This window comes from Rhyacophila brunnea, unplaced genomic scaffold (assembly GCF_057557595.1).
Source record: "Rhyacophila brunnea isolate RB1 unplaced genomic scaffold, BYU_Rbru_1.0 scaffold_2, whole genome shotgun sequence".
Lineage (NCBI taxonomy): Eukaryota > Metazoa > Arthropoda > Insecta > Trichoptera > Rhyacophilidae > Rhyacophila > Rhyacophila brunnea.
In genome coordinates this window covers 20,504,225-20,521,016 of record NW_028232859.1, presented here as the reverse complement: position 1 = coordinate 20,521,016, position 16,792 = coordinate 20,504,225, and the positions used below count along the sequence as shown (strand labels likewise).

Genomic DNA, 16,792 nt, shown 5'->3' with positions numbered 1-16,792 from the left:
TGTGTACTACAAGTTGGGAAATAAATGGTATACCTATTTAACAATATTATCTAAGTTATACCATGTGCTTGATGTCAAGCCGTCTCGTCACTGTGCTTACCCACGACATCTACACCACTGGTAGACTAAACTGGGAAGAAGCGCATTGATTTCGTCGAGCTTCGCTGAATATCTAAATAGATGCTAAACACCCAGCATTCTTTCCACGCAAAGAGGAGATCTTCGGAATGTGTCATGATAGGTCTCATGATGTATGGCACTACAAAGAATGCAAACGACTTGAACGTATCTTATTTGGACAAAAAAACTGAATAGTTTTCACCACATTTGTGTAATTTCTGGTAATATATGCTCACAAATAAATTACGCACAAACTACTAAGCGACATTTAAAGATCATAATAACTTTTAAAACTCACGTGATTACGTAGACAGTATTATAGTTTACCAATTAAGGCAGAGGTAGGTATGTATTAATATTTTGGTTAGAACAGTAGGCAATTTGAAAAAAAATATCACCATTTTCATTGCAATCGGTGCCTACAATAATTTAACAGAGGCGGGTTTAGGGAGTTGTCGCCCGAGACACTGAATTTTGATGCCCCCCCCCAAATAAAAGATAAAAACCATAAATTCCAACAACCAACGCACCTAGTAAAAATATCAATGTATCTTTTTCATAAAATCATAACCTGTAAATGAAAACAATAATTATTATTGAAGACACGTAATTTATTAATGAATTATTTATGTTCATTTAAGTAGGTGCGCATCTGTTTCAGTGGTTATGTTATATAAGCTCGTTTGATGTTACTGTCCAACTAGAACTTCTTGGCCAAGTGTTAAAACTGTAAACTAACAAGCTCCTCCCATTTTTAACCGCACTTCCATTAAAAACTATCAAGCTCCTCCCATTTAGTCGACGACAACGTCTTTGGCTTGTACCTAAATCTTCTTGTTGGACAGTAGTTGCAGGGATTTCGTTATGCTTTGGAATACGCATCTTTTTAATATCTTGGTAAGTATAATTTCATAATTGTACGACTGTTTCGAGGCGCCCTTTCAAAATTGTACAACGAAAGAAAATCGCAGCTGTAAATTAATGTGAATTTTAAGAGGATTGGTTTTTAACAGAGTTGTTGAAGAAATTCTTCTTCTACCAGATGGAGCTTTTTGTGGTTTCCCTTTAATTATAGGTAATATAGTTACCGAAATCGCAGGTTTCAGATTTTCACAATTATTGCTACTTTTCTTTGGCAAATCAACTACAGACACTTCTAAATCTTTATAGTTTATATGATAATCAGTAGAGCATTGGTCCATTTTTTTGCTTCGTCGCATGTTTAGTTCGGCTCTGCTATATATACCTACATTAGATGTCTGATTTAGTGGATTTTAGTGATATAAAAGATAAGGATTTTTCTCTTCACTAATCGTCATTTTCATTGCTAAATTATTGAAACACATGTGCGCCTGTTCACACTATAGGATCATAATATTATTATTAATTAATTATTATATAATATTATTATTATATAATATTAATATTAATTAATATTATTATGATACACAACAAATTAATATCTTCAATTTATTTATTATTTAGAACCCTGTCAAAACTAAAATAAATCATAAATCGAATAGACACCGATGTCAAATAAAAGACTGTTCAGTGTTCTTTTAAATAAATGACGGCTGCCGCGTGGTCACCTAACGGATATTTTACATCGAATATTTAATTTTTCCAGAGATCTGGAAACCTGAATTATTCCTGTATCAAACGCAAAGTAATGCTTCGTATTTTTCGCGCTGCTCACTTATTTAAGAGGTATTACTACTTACCCAGGGCCACATGTTGGGGACGCCTGTTCTAATTAATCAAATCTCATAAATTACTGATGTTTACCACAACGGCCTTGCATAGCAACCTCGAATGATTATGTTACAAATCCCATTTTATTTCGATGATTATGTTGTAGAAAGCTCCAAAACTTTCTCCGAACGATACAGTAGGTGCCGCCGCTTTCCACAAAATAATACATTCAAATATTACATACTCCAATGTAAATTTATTTATTCCAATACATTTAGTAAGGTTGTCCGCCGACAACGAACCATCGAACGCAGCATTCGACCCTCGCTCGCCTGTCGACCCTTCCGCCGTAGGAAATGTAGAAGCCAGTCAGCGGTATGACTGCGCTGGGCACAGGCGGTTGCGTAACCACGAGACAGCAAAATGCGCGCTGCGCTTAAATAAAAACGTTTTCAAGCGCTTTCCAAATATTGTCTGTCGGTCGCTTTCTCGAAAGGAGTAAGTAGGTATAACCACCTAATTATTTTATTTGAAAGATTTTTTTATGTACCATGCAGGGTTAATAATATCAATTTGGCGTTTGATTTGATCTGTTGTCGGCAATCAGACAATGAATGCTCAGAAACATCATTGCATTACACATTTTCTCGGTCCATTTATGTTTTATAGTGCTGTCTTGAATTCGCGAGCGTGAAATTATTGTATTTTGTCTTCATAGTTAGAACCATTGTTTTGTCTCGATCTTCGCCGACATGTTGTATTCGTCTCGAATTTGAAGGGCTCCTCTGTTCAAATAACGTTTTACAGTTTCATAACGTCTTTTCCCTTTCTTTTTATTTTAATTTCATCTGGATAGAATGATTGAGGGAGAAGTAGAGTAGGTAGGTACCTAGTATTATAGACATTGATGCTTCGTAGCAGATCGCACGGCCAGTGGATAAAGGTATTTGACAACGCCTATGGTATAGAAATAATACAAAATCTTCATACAAAATTTGTGATAAAAAACATTATTTATACGTTATGTTGGACAGTGACAATGGTGAACTTCAAATATTATTCTGCCAGTGTTTTCATTCAATCGCGATAATTAAATAGGTATAATATCGATGTTCTACAATCTACATTAACACCTCGTATCCGACAATCAATATTTTCCATAGGGGGAATTAAAATATTATAAAAAATCAAATTAAAATAAAACCAAAAATATACCTAGTTACTTACCCAATTATTTTTGCACTAAGCGAATTTTTGTTTTTATTTAATTTCGTTTAATTCTTCTTCTTCTTCCACCCTGTCACGACCCAATATTGGGGCATAGGGTAAGCACAAGTTCGCGCCACTTCCTTCGGTCCATCGCCAACTCTTGCGCCTCGTTCCATGTCAGACCTGCAGCACGTAGGTCGCTCCTGTGGCACCGCTGCAGGGTGAGGGAGGGCCGGCCACGGCGACGGAACCCTTGAAGCTCTACCACAAGGGTATCCTTCATTTAATAGTTTCTGTATAACTCCCCAGTGTCAAAAATATTGAATGTCAAATACGAGGTGTCAATGTAAAATGTAAGGAAATTATCAATACCTACCTACATTATATCTTTCGTATTCTGTCGCTAGAAATCCCTAGTATTTCATTACATTCACGCTTAATTAAAGGTTTATAGCTTGCAATAATTGTGTGGAATTCCTTGTTTTTTCCATCATTTACACTATTATCGTAGTATATTCTTGGGTTTTCACCGTGTCTCCTTCTTCCTTCTTTACTCGACGTTTCGGGCTCGTTGCAGAGGCCATTATCAAGAGATATGATCTATCTCTTGATAATGGCCTCTGCAACGAGCCCGAAACGTCGAGTAAAGAAGGAAGAAGGTGACACGGTGAAAACCCAAGAATATACTACGATAAAAAACAACCGTGAAAGCCTCAAACATTATATTTACACTATTAATTACAGTAGGCAATGACGTTCGAACCGAACCGTTCGGCAGACCTGACTAAAAGTATCGGGAATTTACAGCAATATCACCTTTATTGTAATGGCGTTAGAACAGATTATGCCATTCGGCAGACCCGACAAAAAAGTTAGTGTCATTTTTATTCCCAGATGATTCGTCCATATTAATGTCATTGACAGTAGGTACCTATAATTTTTAATAGAAAATAACACGACCGAATAATAAATTTATTAGGTTATTTTATTAGTTGATATTTTTTTGGAATCGCCACACAAATTTATTTTGTTTCTGGCAATGATGCTTTCTGTTTACCCAGTGTTGCCGTACTATAATTATAGTATTTGTACTATAATTTTGGTCCGCGTACTATGTACGATATAAAACAGGTATAGTACGCCCAAAATACTATAATTTTGAATATCGTAAAAAATATGTAAAAAGTACTAAAATTTCGATATTTTCGTTCGATAAATAGGTGAAAAGTACTATAATTTTGCAATATAAGAGGATTTGGAGAACTTGGGAAAAAATGCTCGAAAAACGTTAAAAATTCCCTAGAATTTGGTTAAAAATGAAATTTCTTGAATTCTTCGTTAAGCATTTTTGATCGGAAGAGGTACCTAAATAAAAAGGGGGGTACTGTTCGGTTAAAGCGGATACAGCGGAAAACGCATTTTGAAAATAGCCGATAAACTGGATTATTTGTTAGTTTGGGTTAGATTAGGTTAGGTTGGGTTAGGTTTGGTTAGGTTAACCTAACAGATAATTCAGTTTATCGGCTATTTTCAAAATGCGTTTTCCGCTGTATCCGCCTTAACCGAACAGTACCAAAAGGGGTCTCGGAGTTTCTCAAATTCTCCGTTATTTTTTTTTTCTAAGAAACAAAAAACCTATACCTTTTCAACAGATAACAACGCGTACTATATTTTCCCCCCAAATACTATAATTTTGGAGGCTCTGTACTATAATTCCACTTTGAAAAGATGGCAACACTGTGTTTACCTTAAACAGCTGGTGATTTGACAATTCCTTCAACTGGTTATATTATTTCTGTTGTGAGTGTATTTTTTATTTTAAAAAAATCCATCAAGGGAGGATATTTCATATTTATAATTTACTTTGATACAAACATAGTATAGTACTTTTCACAAAAGGTAACTCAAGTGTGTAATTATAGCTGCACGTTCTATATTATAATATTGAGCGAAATGTCATAATATTTACTTACCTACGCTTTTGTTGAAATTTTTGTGCCAAACAATGCCAGTGAGTCATAGTGTATTAAATGTAATCCTTACATTTATTTAAAATAACATTGCATGGTATAGTAATACGGCATTTAAAGAGTTCACGAATTAAATTTGTCTCAATGCTGTACATATTATCCTACTCGGCACCGACATAGAAAGTTAGCATTCAAATACTTTGAAATAGTGTTTGATGGCATGTTTTAATATCCACAGAATGAAATATTTAAAAAAAATAGTACACATCTAATCATAAAATTTAAAATGATCAATCCACGATGAAAATTTATTAGAATGACTTGTTATACGTAACGTATAAGTAAGAGAATGTTTTATGCATTGTTGTGTAATGTACTTATTAGTATCGATATTTCCTACAATAGGTATCTATTCAAATTTATTTGTTCATTTTATAAAATTAACAAACTTTAGAGCATTGGCAACAAAATAATATGTTATATTATAATAATAACAATAGTCTACATATTATTAATTTTCAGATCATTATATTTCATAGTGAATTAACAACACTTTAAAATTGTCTTAAAGTTTTGATATTAGTTGTTTAAAAGGGGGACACATTTTTTATTATAATATTCCTCGTAACTATGGTAACCAACCCAATAATAAACAAATTAAGTATTGTACAATACAAACATCGTTATGGTCTATCGATTCATTTATACACCAACAGATGATGTTCAAACAAATAAAAGCATACAATTAATGAAATGGTTACCTAGTGTTATTGCAATTATTGTTAATACACAAATCATACATTTTTGATTTAATAGTACAGACCTACCTATATCTGTCTGGATTTAAATAAACAAAAGTTCTTAACAAACACATGCATATGCACTAACAAACCAGTAAGTGTGAACAAGTTAGTGGGCAAATGTGTGGATTAAATGCATGTTTTCCTACCATTTTATGACCGTTTTTTGCAGGTGTGATATTAAATAAATGATATCTTAATATGGAGTCCAGTCCGATGCCCATTCTTCATTCGGAATCTCAAGGATCTTTATATAAGGGAGATTATGAAAAGGCTGAATATGTTTTTTATGCTGGTGCACCATATCTAGACTCTATTCCTATTGAGGTAAGTAAGTAAATATTTTTGTAAAAATTCATGTTAGATAGTATTGTTTAAGAAGAATATGATGATGTTTGACTTAATACATTAGACGGTGGCCATTCGATATAATTAGCATGCTATTTAAATATGGTAATTAAAAAGTAATTATCTAGTCAGCAGTCAATGTGTTAAATCAATGCAATTTATAATCAGAATACTGGATGTTCTAAAAATATCTTTTTGGGGGATAATATAATTGTCTTTGATGGCAAGGAAGGGTCCAAAATACTTTTCGTAAGCATTCAGCATAGGGCAAATAAAAATTGAAACCATTATTTGACAACTCAGATCACCATTACTGCAGTAATCAATCAATAGAATATTGTATGTAACAATAACAGTGTTTGTCTCATAAATAGTATTAATTTTTGCCATGGTTAATTTGTAGATAGTAAATAAACAAATTTTAATTAACACTATCGACCAAGGGTACTCGATGGAGTTGGAATTTAAATTCTAATTAATTTATGTTTTGTGCTATTCCATTTTAATCATTTTTTGTGACCCGGGTTTCGTCTTTCGGCATCTTTAGGCGCCATGCGCATTCACGATTGGCAAATGCATACTAACACTGAATTCAATTAATTCTCGCTTATATAATAAATTAATGTAATAAAAAAAGGTAAAAAACTTATTATCTAAGTAAAGGATCAAGTGTAAAAACAATAATAACGGTTTTAATACTAATTATATATAAAAGTAACTCTACCTTGTCTTATGAGATTTTGTATGGGAGGGTGTATCTCGTACATCAATGGTCTTTAGCATCACATTTCCATTGTGCCTCACCTAGTGTGGTAGTTAAATTTTATTGTATCTCTTGTTTTTTAGATTTTTTTGAAAATATGCAGCTATCTGTCTCCTCGATTCATCAGTCACACGTTGGGTGCCGTGTGCAAGAGGTTTGAGAACATAATCGCTGATGAGTCGCTCTGGAAGCGGTGGGTAAACAGAAGACTGAACAACAAGAAGTACCCGCCAATATCGGACGATTTGGATAATTTTGAATGGGAGAAAGAGTGTATTAACATTGATCGACTAGATTCTTTATGGACCAATGAAAACGATACAACACGACATGTTGTATTACAAAATGCGCACACGGCCTCTGTGGATAGTATTTTTCTAATGAGGGTAAGTTGTAACGTAATACAGTGTTTCCGAAACTATGGTACATATAACCCTCGTATTATTCTAAAGATTTGAAACAGTTTTTTTCATATAACTATTTGACCTAACAGTGATTCATGTTGTAGCGCCAATATAATTATCAGCGGCGAGCCTCAGAATAATAATATAAAGAGAGTGGCTATTGTTCGGCAAAATGACGCTGTGTTTCTTGCGTGTGACGCACAGTAGAACCTCAATTTTATTATTATTAACTATGAAACGTTATACCTCCATCTTGCTTCTCAGTATGGTTACCAAATTTAAACACAACATAGTTAACTTAACCATATTTTCTACTAAATTAACTAAAAATAATAACCACTAACTTTATATTTAACACAAAAACAATAAATTTCAGCAAGCAACGATAATTTTTTTTAATTCAGCCGTAGAAATTATATCTTACTATAATGCATATTGTGGAGATATAAGCATGCACTAATGGTTCGTTTTTGTTTAGGCCTTGTGGCGAGCGGTCCATAGATGCCGTGAATGTGAAGCATAATCAGAAATATCCATAAAATAGTAGTTGTAACATCGTTTGAGATACAGCCTATCCATATTTTATTCATTTGATTATCAATTTCATTCAACTAATCTTTGTTATAATAAAATTCCATACAATTTTTTAAGAAAATAAAAATAAATAAAATGTTAACCAATGCTCCATTTAAACATTCAATTGAGCTGAATGTCATAAATTTTAATGTGAGTAATTAAATAATATTACTTACTGGGAATGTACGGAAATATGTTATTGTTTTTAATTTCCAAAGCATCCATCCAAAGCCTCGCATCTCGTATCACGAATTTTTATAAGTCGCAACTAAAATGCCCCCCATGAAGAAAACAGAACTCTAGCTGAGAAACTGAAAATAATTCAAGACGTCGAAAAAAATCCAGGAGAAAAACGAGTTTTCTTTTTAATTTTTTTTTTACATATTCCACATTTATCGTTTCCTGCATTCATCGTTTTTCGAAAACCGTTGAATTGGAGTTTCACTGTACTTACTTGTATGATATCCCGGCGCTAAATCCTGAATCCGAATCCAAGTGCTATACCGCACAGCTGTAGGCATAATTTTTTCAAATAAATCGACAACTGAAGTGGGGAGTAAGATTATGTTTATGCGCGTGTTTGATTAAAAACGATTTTTTTCCGGGTTTGGTTCTGGTTTTCGTTCCGACAAAAATAATGGTGTTTCCGGTTCAGTTCCGGTTCGAAGGCCTGGTATTTATAACATGATTTCTATGAATGTGTATAATAGTATGTACCAGTGGCAAAGGGTGAAGATAGGCTGTTGGGATTCGACATAAATAGTACACACCAAACTTTGTCAGTGATGTCTTATTTGTTTTCATTGAAATAAGAATACAAATTGTAGATGGTATTGTTTAGTTTTTAAAATTCAATTAAACACTGCTTAAATCAAACCTATAAAAAATTGAGAAGTGTAATCAGTCAGGGATTTTTTTATTCCTTCCAGATGTACAAATTTGGTTGGCGAAATTATTATGATATATTTTAGTCTATGGTCATCCCAACCAGATTGGGTATTGTCTCCTAATTATAACTCCGGAATAGAACGTATGGAATGATGTCTACTATTTTTATTGAAAAACCAAGGATTTGGAATTACTCTGGTAGCAGTGTCAACTATGAATGTTAGGAAATGAAAAATATGGCTATTGGAATGATAAAACATTCCAATCTATTACGTGCCCCCACATTACAAATGCTCTGATTCATTTGGAATATTTCACAGTAGGATGGCTCGCCCATTAAACCTCTATATCACCCGACACACGACGCGCCTACAGACGTCTCTATACTAAATAAATTAACGGTCAATGAAATCGGAATGTCTGGAGGGCTTAGTGGTGAAGGCACATACATAATTTCGAAGTTATTTCATTCGTCATTCATTCTTTCATTTTGAACTTTTGAAGGAGGGCACTTTCTGTGTATCAGGAGGCCGCGATAGGAACCTGACTCTATGGAATGTGAGAGACTCGGTGTTGAGTGAGCCATCAGGTGGTGGTCCTCCAGTAGTATTACGGAATAATGCTCACGATGGTTGGATTTGGGTAATCACCGCTCCGTCCACATCCTCCAATACCATCTTCTCAGGCTCTTGGGATAGTCATGTTAAAGTGTGGGATTTATCAACCAATTTAAAATGTCTACAAACATTTCGGTGAGTATAGTATGATATGATTTGACAGTAATTTAATTAAGGTAAACGCTATATTTTTAAAGTGCTTTTCTGGTATCACAAATCGGGTTAGCAATAATTTGTGTGCATAATATTGGTAAATATATATTAACAGCGACCTTCTTGTACTGAGACGGAGTCTAAATATACTTAAGAGACTGAAGCTGTAATAATGGTTACTAGGGTAAATGATTAAATTTGGTACTAGTCATTTTTTACTACAGATTAATTTGTAGCAAGCATCACACTTTGGTGCTCTGATATTTTGCTAAGGTTGCACTGAGAAACCTTGCATTAGTGTTACAAATATAAAAAACAAGTTGTTTATACAGTGAACCATCACTATTTCGAATATTTATTGACAAGCAATCACAAAGAGTATCTAATGAGTATATTATAACAGAACATTCAGAATATTCATTTTTTATACCCACAAATTCCTCCATACTAAAAATGTGGTATCGCCATCAAATTTTGTAATACAAAAAGTTCATATGAACTCCTCTAATAATAATAGTCCAAACTCTTTGGCCAATAGATATTTTAATCTGTTTGTTGGACAAATGTTTTTTAGTAATTAATGTGTATCACTAAATTATCGCTGTATCCGAATCTGGTCCCTTACTTAGCGAGGAACTGATTGCATTGTTCTGTGTATTTTTTCAGGTGCCCTTTAGCAGTATTATGTCTTACTTGTGTTGACCAGAATGTTGCCGTGGCCGGATTATTTGCTCCTCAAATAGTTGTGATAGACATCCGCACTCCGGATTCGATCGTCGCCAGTCACAAATTTCATGAAGCTTCAATTTTAGAGATCACACAAGACAAACCCGGCAGTAATATGGTGTACACCACATCTGAAGATCGATATATTTGCGCATTTGATCTGAGAGCAGGCGTAATTAACCAGAAGAAGTTGTTAGAAAAGCCCCCAGCACACGGATATGCCATGTCATTGGCGGCTGATACGAATGTATGCTCTCGCGCACTTTTCGCCGGAGACACTCGTGGGACTCTCCATACGTTTGATGTAGAAGGATTGAAGAAGATATCTTCTGTGCCGATATTCTCGACCAGTAAAATAACCGGGTTGACAATCGGGCCCAGTGCATTACTAGCATGTTCACAGGGGGGAGATATTGCAGTTATGAATCCGTCTTGCCCGGTTAACAGAGTTTCTACATTGAGGTCTTCAACAAAGAACATAACTGAAGTATGGGCACACTTTATTTATTTGAAGTTTATCTATGGTCTATGACGGGGGTAGGGAACTTTCTCAAGTTGGAAATTAATTAATTAAATTAAATTAATTAATGCAATATTACAGTTGAATTTATTCAAATTATACTTTTTTATTGTACAGGTCCCTAAATAAAAAAAAAAGTTCCTCAAAAGCTACCCTCCCCCCATTTGAAAACCACTATATTAGATTACACATATTATGTATATTTTAATATTGTGTTCTCTCTTTATTACAGCTGCATTATGAAAATGATGTCCTCGCTATTGGAACTTGCGATTCAGCTGTGGAACTTTGGGTTCCTCTCGACAGTCCCATTTTCTCCTAACTTTCATCAACACCCACGATGAGATCAAAGGAACATTATCATTCAATGGTTTCATAATAAAACCTACGACCAAAATATTTGTATTTTTACAAAATATACTTTCCATTCCCCGATAATAATTACCACACCTTTATTCCTTCCTATTTGTGCTTGTGCTTGTCTTTTTATTTATTTGTTTGTTGTGTTACATTTATTAATCATTTTAACTATACTGCCATCCGTTCAGTTGAGTTTGTTTTACGATGGGCGTGTGAAAAGACTTATACATAATAAAGGTAGATTTATATTTCATTTGGAAATATGTTAAAGGCTGGAATTAATATTATGACGTGTGCATGTTTCGGTATTGAAAAGTTCAGAAATAATAAGAATATATTGGAGAGAGCACTAAATTAATTAGTTTTAAAATTGTGTCGTATAATAAAAAAATGGTTATGCCAGAAAATACGAAAACAGACAATTTTGTGTAAAAAATTAAAAATTTGTATTCTATCCAACAAATTAAGTCTAGTTTAAGATATTTATATGCAAATTATTTAACAAAATGCATTATAACTTTAATTAATATTAATTATTTATTGTAAAGGAATCTTACCAAAGGCTGTACTAATGTGATTTAATTCATTCTAATTTTCTCAAATAACCTATGACTACTACAACACTTCTGTATAATATGTACAGTATAATAAAATATCAGACATTGTGGTAAAAATAGAATAAAACCATAATTATAATAATATCAGGGCTTCGAACAGTTATTTTTTTTGCTTTAGTTTTCGTTCTGGTTGAAGTGAAAAAATATAATATATCGGTTCGGTTCCGGTTTTCGCTCCGAAAAAAATAACGGCTCTTCCGGTTTTCGGTTCAGCTCCGAGTGGATGCTAGTTAGTGACCCAAGAGTCCAAGAGGGCCAAAACCCAAAACATAAGACGTGTTTCGTCTACGACAACTGAAGTGGGGAGTAAGATCATGTTAACGTGCGTGTTTCAACGTGTACCGAACCGAAAAAACCAATATTTTTTCTTCGCTTCAGTTCCGGTTTTCGTTCTGACAAAAATAACAGTTTTTCCGGTTTTCATTTCAGTTCCGGTTCGAATAATATAAAATCTATTTAATTTCTGTTTGCTTTTATTGATTTGTTGAGTGTAATTCCCACATTCAAAAAAATAAATTGAATGCATTTCGAATATTGATTTAATGGTTTCAGGTTAAATAATATTCTGTCTTCAGAATAATTTAGTTTCCTGTCTGGAGTTTTTACCCTTGTTTTACAATATATTATGAATAATAACTAATTTAATACTTTATTTTTCAAAGAATACAATCTATTCTATAATATGTATTGTGAAATGTTGCAATACCGATCATTTTTGAACTTGCATACTAATTGTTTTGTGGAATCAATAAGAAATGAGTTATAATAACAACATTGTGTCTTGTATTTATAGAAAAAAATGAAAATCTCAACTTATCTACAGTCCTAAAAACCTATCTGAAGAACGGTCAAAAATGGAACTACAAACTACCATATGGATGCCATATTGAAAACGTCATTCGAATGTCAGATTCTGTCCAGTTGCGAGTCTTGATTGGGTAGTTTTCGACTGTGGCTTCCCCATCAATTCTTCAGATAAGTTTGTAGGTCTGTACCTAACCAAATTAGATTTTTTTTTAAAATAATTCTTGCAACACACTTACTTCTTTACAGAATTTTATAATGAATACGCAATAAGGTTCTTTTTACTGATGTTTTAAAAACGAAACCTGAATTTTCTTGCAATATAAATTTTTAATTCTACTGCTCAATTTATTCAATGCACATGAAGGAGCCCTCACCAGTGTTGCCAACTCTCATTGACAAAAAGATGTCAGACGAGATATAAGCTATTCGAAATGGAATAATGCTAGATATTTTAATCTCTTTAAATCTTGTTAATTCTGATAAAATGTCATGCTTTTCTTATTGTTTCATGTACAGCACAAAAGTCGTCCATGACGCAATTTCGCTTAGTAGCTTTATAGATTTAAAATTGTGATAGCGCAATACTACATATTTTTGAGTTTATAAGATTATAATCGGTTAAAAAATGTTTATGTATGTCCCTTGGCATTTTTTAAATTTTTTATTGAACCTTCATGGTGAAAAGGTTGCTGATCTATAACCGTGGTGGTAAATGTAATTTTTATTAGTTATTGATTGATTCATAATTATTTACCAACACCACCAGTGTTTTTTTTAATTAAATAACCTTCACTTCATATTATTAGGTGATGAGGATCTTCTCATAGGTTTAAAGTTTTTAACATAAAAATTCTCAATTTTGGCAAATATAAAAAAATAAAACATGATATGGGATATGGCATAGGTATAACTAAATAATTTTATTAGTTGATTCATTAGTTCAAAGAAAACTTCAAAGAAAAATACATAATACTTAAATACATAATACTTAATTCACCTAATTTAATCATGATAAGGGCTGGTTTTGTCCATTTATAATAGTGTTTCTTAACCGCCAATGCTGCAATAACCGCAATGATGCAATCACCCACTCTGATTTCAGCAGCACCTCCAAATACAAAAATATAAAAACACCCCGTTAAAAGGATATTGTCAACAGCTATAATATACAAAGAGGTCTTAAAAAAAACAATGAAAACATACCTGTCTAATATTGATGCTATTAGTATACAATAATACATATTATGGAAAACAAACAACTTCCCAGCATTAATTAACTCTTTTTGAGAAAAATGTGAGCAAACTACACAATAACTTTAATTTATTTATTTTATAACATTTTTTTATGCTAATTTTCATTTTAAAATAAATTTGTATTGTAGCTGTGAAAATGATGTATTTTGGTTAATAGTGTCTCTCAATTATATAACTGAAATAGTCGTAATGGCTGTTTCTAGATGTTTTCTATGAACTAAAGATCATTATATTTACGAATGTTGTTTTACATAAGTAACTACATTATGTACATCCTCCATTTTTATTTATGAGACTATGTATTTGAAGGAATCATTAAGAAAGAGAAATTGTATGAAATCTCGAAAGTTGTTTCAGCAATCTTACCATGATTACCGCACGCTATGCAGCGGAGCCTCACGTTAAACTTGTCGGTCTCTAGCAGGCATTGTTAAAAAAAACACGAATAATGTATAACATAGTGATATTTTTATGTGAAAATATAACATAACATGTACTAATTATTAACAAGTTGTTTTAGAGGAATGAATAATCTCAATGAAGGCAATAAAAAAATATGCTGTATTACATTTACAATAATTGCTGTTTTATATTTTTTTAATAAAGCAATCAAATATTTAAAAACATTGTTTTTCCTTTATTGTAATGTTGACTACACACTTATTTAACTGCACCACTGTTGAAGTCTTATGCTCAGAGTGGATTCAGCAGGCAAGGAAGTAGCAAGGTTTTTTGCCCGGGGCATAGATGAAAAATGTGCCCCTTACGTAATTCACAACTTGTAGGTATCTATTTACAATTACTACCAACCTGTACATAAGTTTAGTAGTATCTGGTTGCGATTAACAAAATTAATATGAATTTCGGCCCCCCCAATTCGTCCCTAAAAACTCATATACCTACCTACTTAAGGGGATACATGCTCAGCGTAGGTCAAAATGGAGCTTTTATTCTATTTTCAAAGCATGATCCTGGACATTCCTTAAACGTGGTAGATAATCTATTTATGTAATTTTGAAGCCTTATTATCCTTTATATTTATTTTAAACATTTGATGACTGCATAAAGTATTTTTATTACATAAAATAGTATTCTTTTAAACCTCTCGCTCTAATGTTTTAGAATATAGTCATATTTCAGTACATAAATGTGCAGTGGTGTTAAGATTTTTTTAGACCATGCCTCAACTGAAGTATAGCCTTAATAAATTATGGAGGAAAGACAATGAATTTTCAACACTAATTAAAGACTAAAATAAATGATAAAAATTAAAAATACTAAATGCCAAAAAGATGTGTGCCTTATTGCCGATGAAACACTATTTTTCACATAATCATAAGAAAGTGCGTTCCCCCATAATTTGGTAATTTTAGGATGAAGTTTTTTGTTCACTTTTTTATTTTATTATTCTCGTTCAATGAAACTCAACTTCTGTGCCCCTACCTGAGCTGCCTTGCTTGCACACCCCTTGTTACGCCATTGACAAAAGGTGCAAATTGAAATTAAAAATTATTTATTTACATATTGTGAAAAAATTCAAGACGTTCAAAACATGACGTTTAAAAACAAAGAAATAGAAATATACAGTATTAGAAAAACAAATGGTATAAAGAGTACTTAAATAGAAAAATTATGAAGTAGATACATATAAGTTCACGGAATGAACTAAGTAGACCCTATTTTAAGAATTTATAAAACAACGCCCACCTATTATACTAATTCTCATGTAGGTGGAATATATCAATATACGGAGCGATTTGGTTAAACAGAGTTATTACTCTCCCAATTGGAATCAACAATGGCAGTTTAGTTCTGCACCTTGGGAGAAAAAAAAACTGATGCTCCCGATTTCTATTACAGGGATACACGGGTCAATCCTATCAAGAATGGCAGAGTTCAAAAATACACGTCCAATATTTTTATCATTGTTATAATATACCTATTAAATTACATGATTAAATCAACTATTTAATTTATTCCATCCATCTAAACTCGTCGGAATTTTATAGAGATATTTTATTATTATTAGTATACAAATAAATAAAACGATTGTAAATTATGTAATAACATGATGACGATGATGCGGTATTAAAGTAATTAATTAAATTAAATACGCCCTATTTCACAGTGACACATTACGTACACATTAAGAAAGCTATTGCGTCTATTTTTCCCTGACCGGGGTCACTCAGTCCCATCCCTTCGGCGCGGTACTAATCTCGTTCTACAAAGTATGTGAATGCATTAACGTTAGTATACCTACGCATACTGGGGAACATATCAAATAGCCCCATGGTGAGTAAAAATGCTCGCTGTATGTCGTTGTTAAAAACTGATAATGGTAAGTCTATAATAATTATTATTATAAATTGTTATTATTTTTAAGCACGCTTTTTAGATGTGATTATAGAACGACTCAGATAATCATATTAATTATTCTGAAAATAAGTAGCTTGGTACATAATGTAAACTATGAGAAAGTAGGTAGGTATCAAGAGAGGAGGTCCAATCTCTTTGGTAGGTATGTATATTGAATAATAATTAAAGGCTAAACCCTACCACCTAGAAATTTGTCAAGCCGCCACTGATTATAATATAATTTTATGGCTACCATTGTGTAAGTACTATAAATAGTATCTATTATGCTCAATATGCAAGACATCGACCATGTACAAAATAAAACTGAATCCTACTTCTTGCACATAATATTATGCTGATAGGTATTTGACCTTACAAGTTTAAAAAAAATATTCTTAACATTTTTTGTTGCTGAGAATTTCGTTCTAACATTATAATATATATAGGTATATATCATCATAATCAAATATCTTCTATCTTTATTAGTGCGTATTTTTATTGTTTTTCAATATTTCATGACTTTATTTTAATCATTTTGATAATGATTAATCATTTTGTTCGAATATTGTCTGGCAACACTATTGAACATTACGTCGTGGATTTGCCAGAA

The 16,792-nt window shown here is 32.6% G+C and overlaps 1 protein-coding gene across 2 annotated transcripts; it reads left to right on the top strand.

Moving 5' to 3' along the window:
• The first annotated feature begins 4,727 nt into the window (after positions 1-4,727).
• On the top strand, positions 4,728-11,258 carry LOC147072023 (F-box/WD repeat-containing protein 9-like). 2 transcript variants are annotated; one of them, XM_085947203.1, is made up of 6 exons: positions 4,728-4,821; positions 5,964-6,118; positions 6,986-7,288; positions 9,275-9,522; positions 10,207-10,753; positions 11,019-11,258. In XM_085947203.1, exons 2-6 carry the CDS (start codon positions 5,993-5,995, stop codon positions 11,106-11,108), a joined length of 1,314 nt encoding a protein of 437 aa, XP_085803329.1. In that variant the 5' UTR covers positions 4,728-4,821; positions 5,964-5,992; the 3' UTR covers positions 11,109-11,258. The 2 variants fall into 2 exon arrangements, with proteins under 2 accessions (XP_085803329.1, XP_085803327.1); XM_085947201.1 differs by having other exon boundaries at positions 4,772-4,920.
• Positions 11,259-16,792: the final 5,534 nt, after the last annotated feature.

What these genes read in the sequence shown, in the direction of transcription:
- LOC147072023 (XM_085947203.1), top strand. Translation starts at nt 5,993, where the DNA reads ATGGAGTCCAGTCCGATGCCCATTCTTCATTCGGAATCTCAAGGATCT. An exon ending in TAGACTCTATTCCTATTGAG is followed by an intron (nt 6,119 to 6,985) that starts GTAAGTAAGTAA and finishes CTTGTTTTTTAG; the next exon opens with ATTTTTTTGAAAATATGCAG. An exon ending in AAATGTCTACAAACATTTCG is followed by an intron (nt 9,523 to 10,206) that starts GTGAGTATAGTA and finishes GTATTTTTTCAG; the next exon opens with GTGCCCTTTAGCAGTATTAT.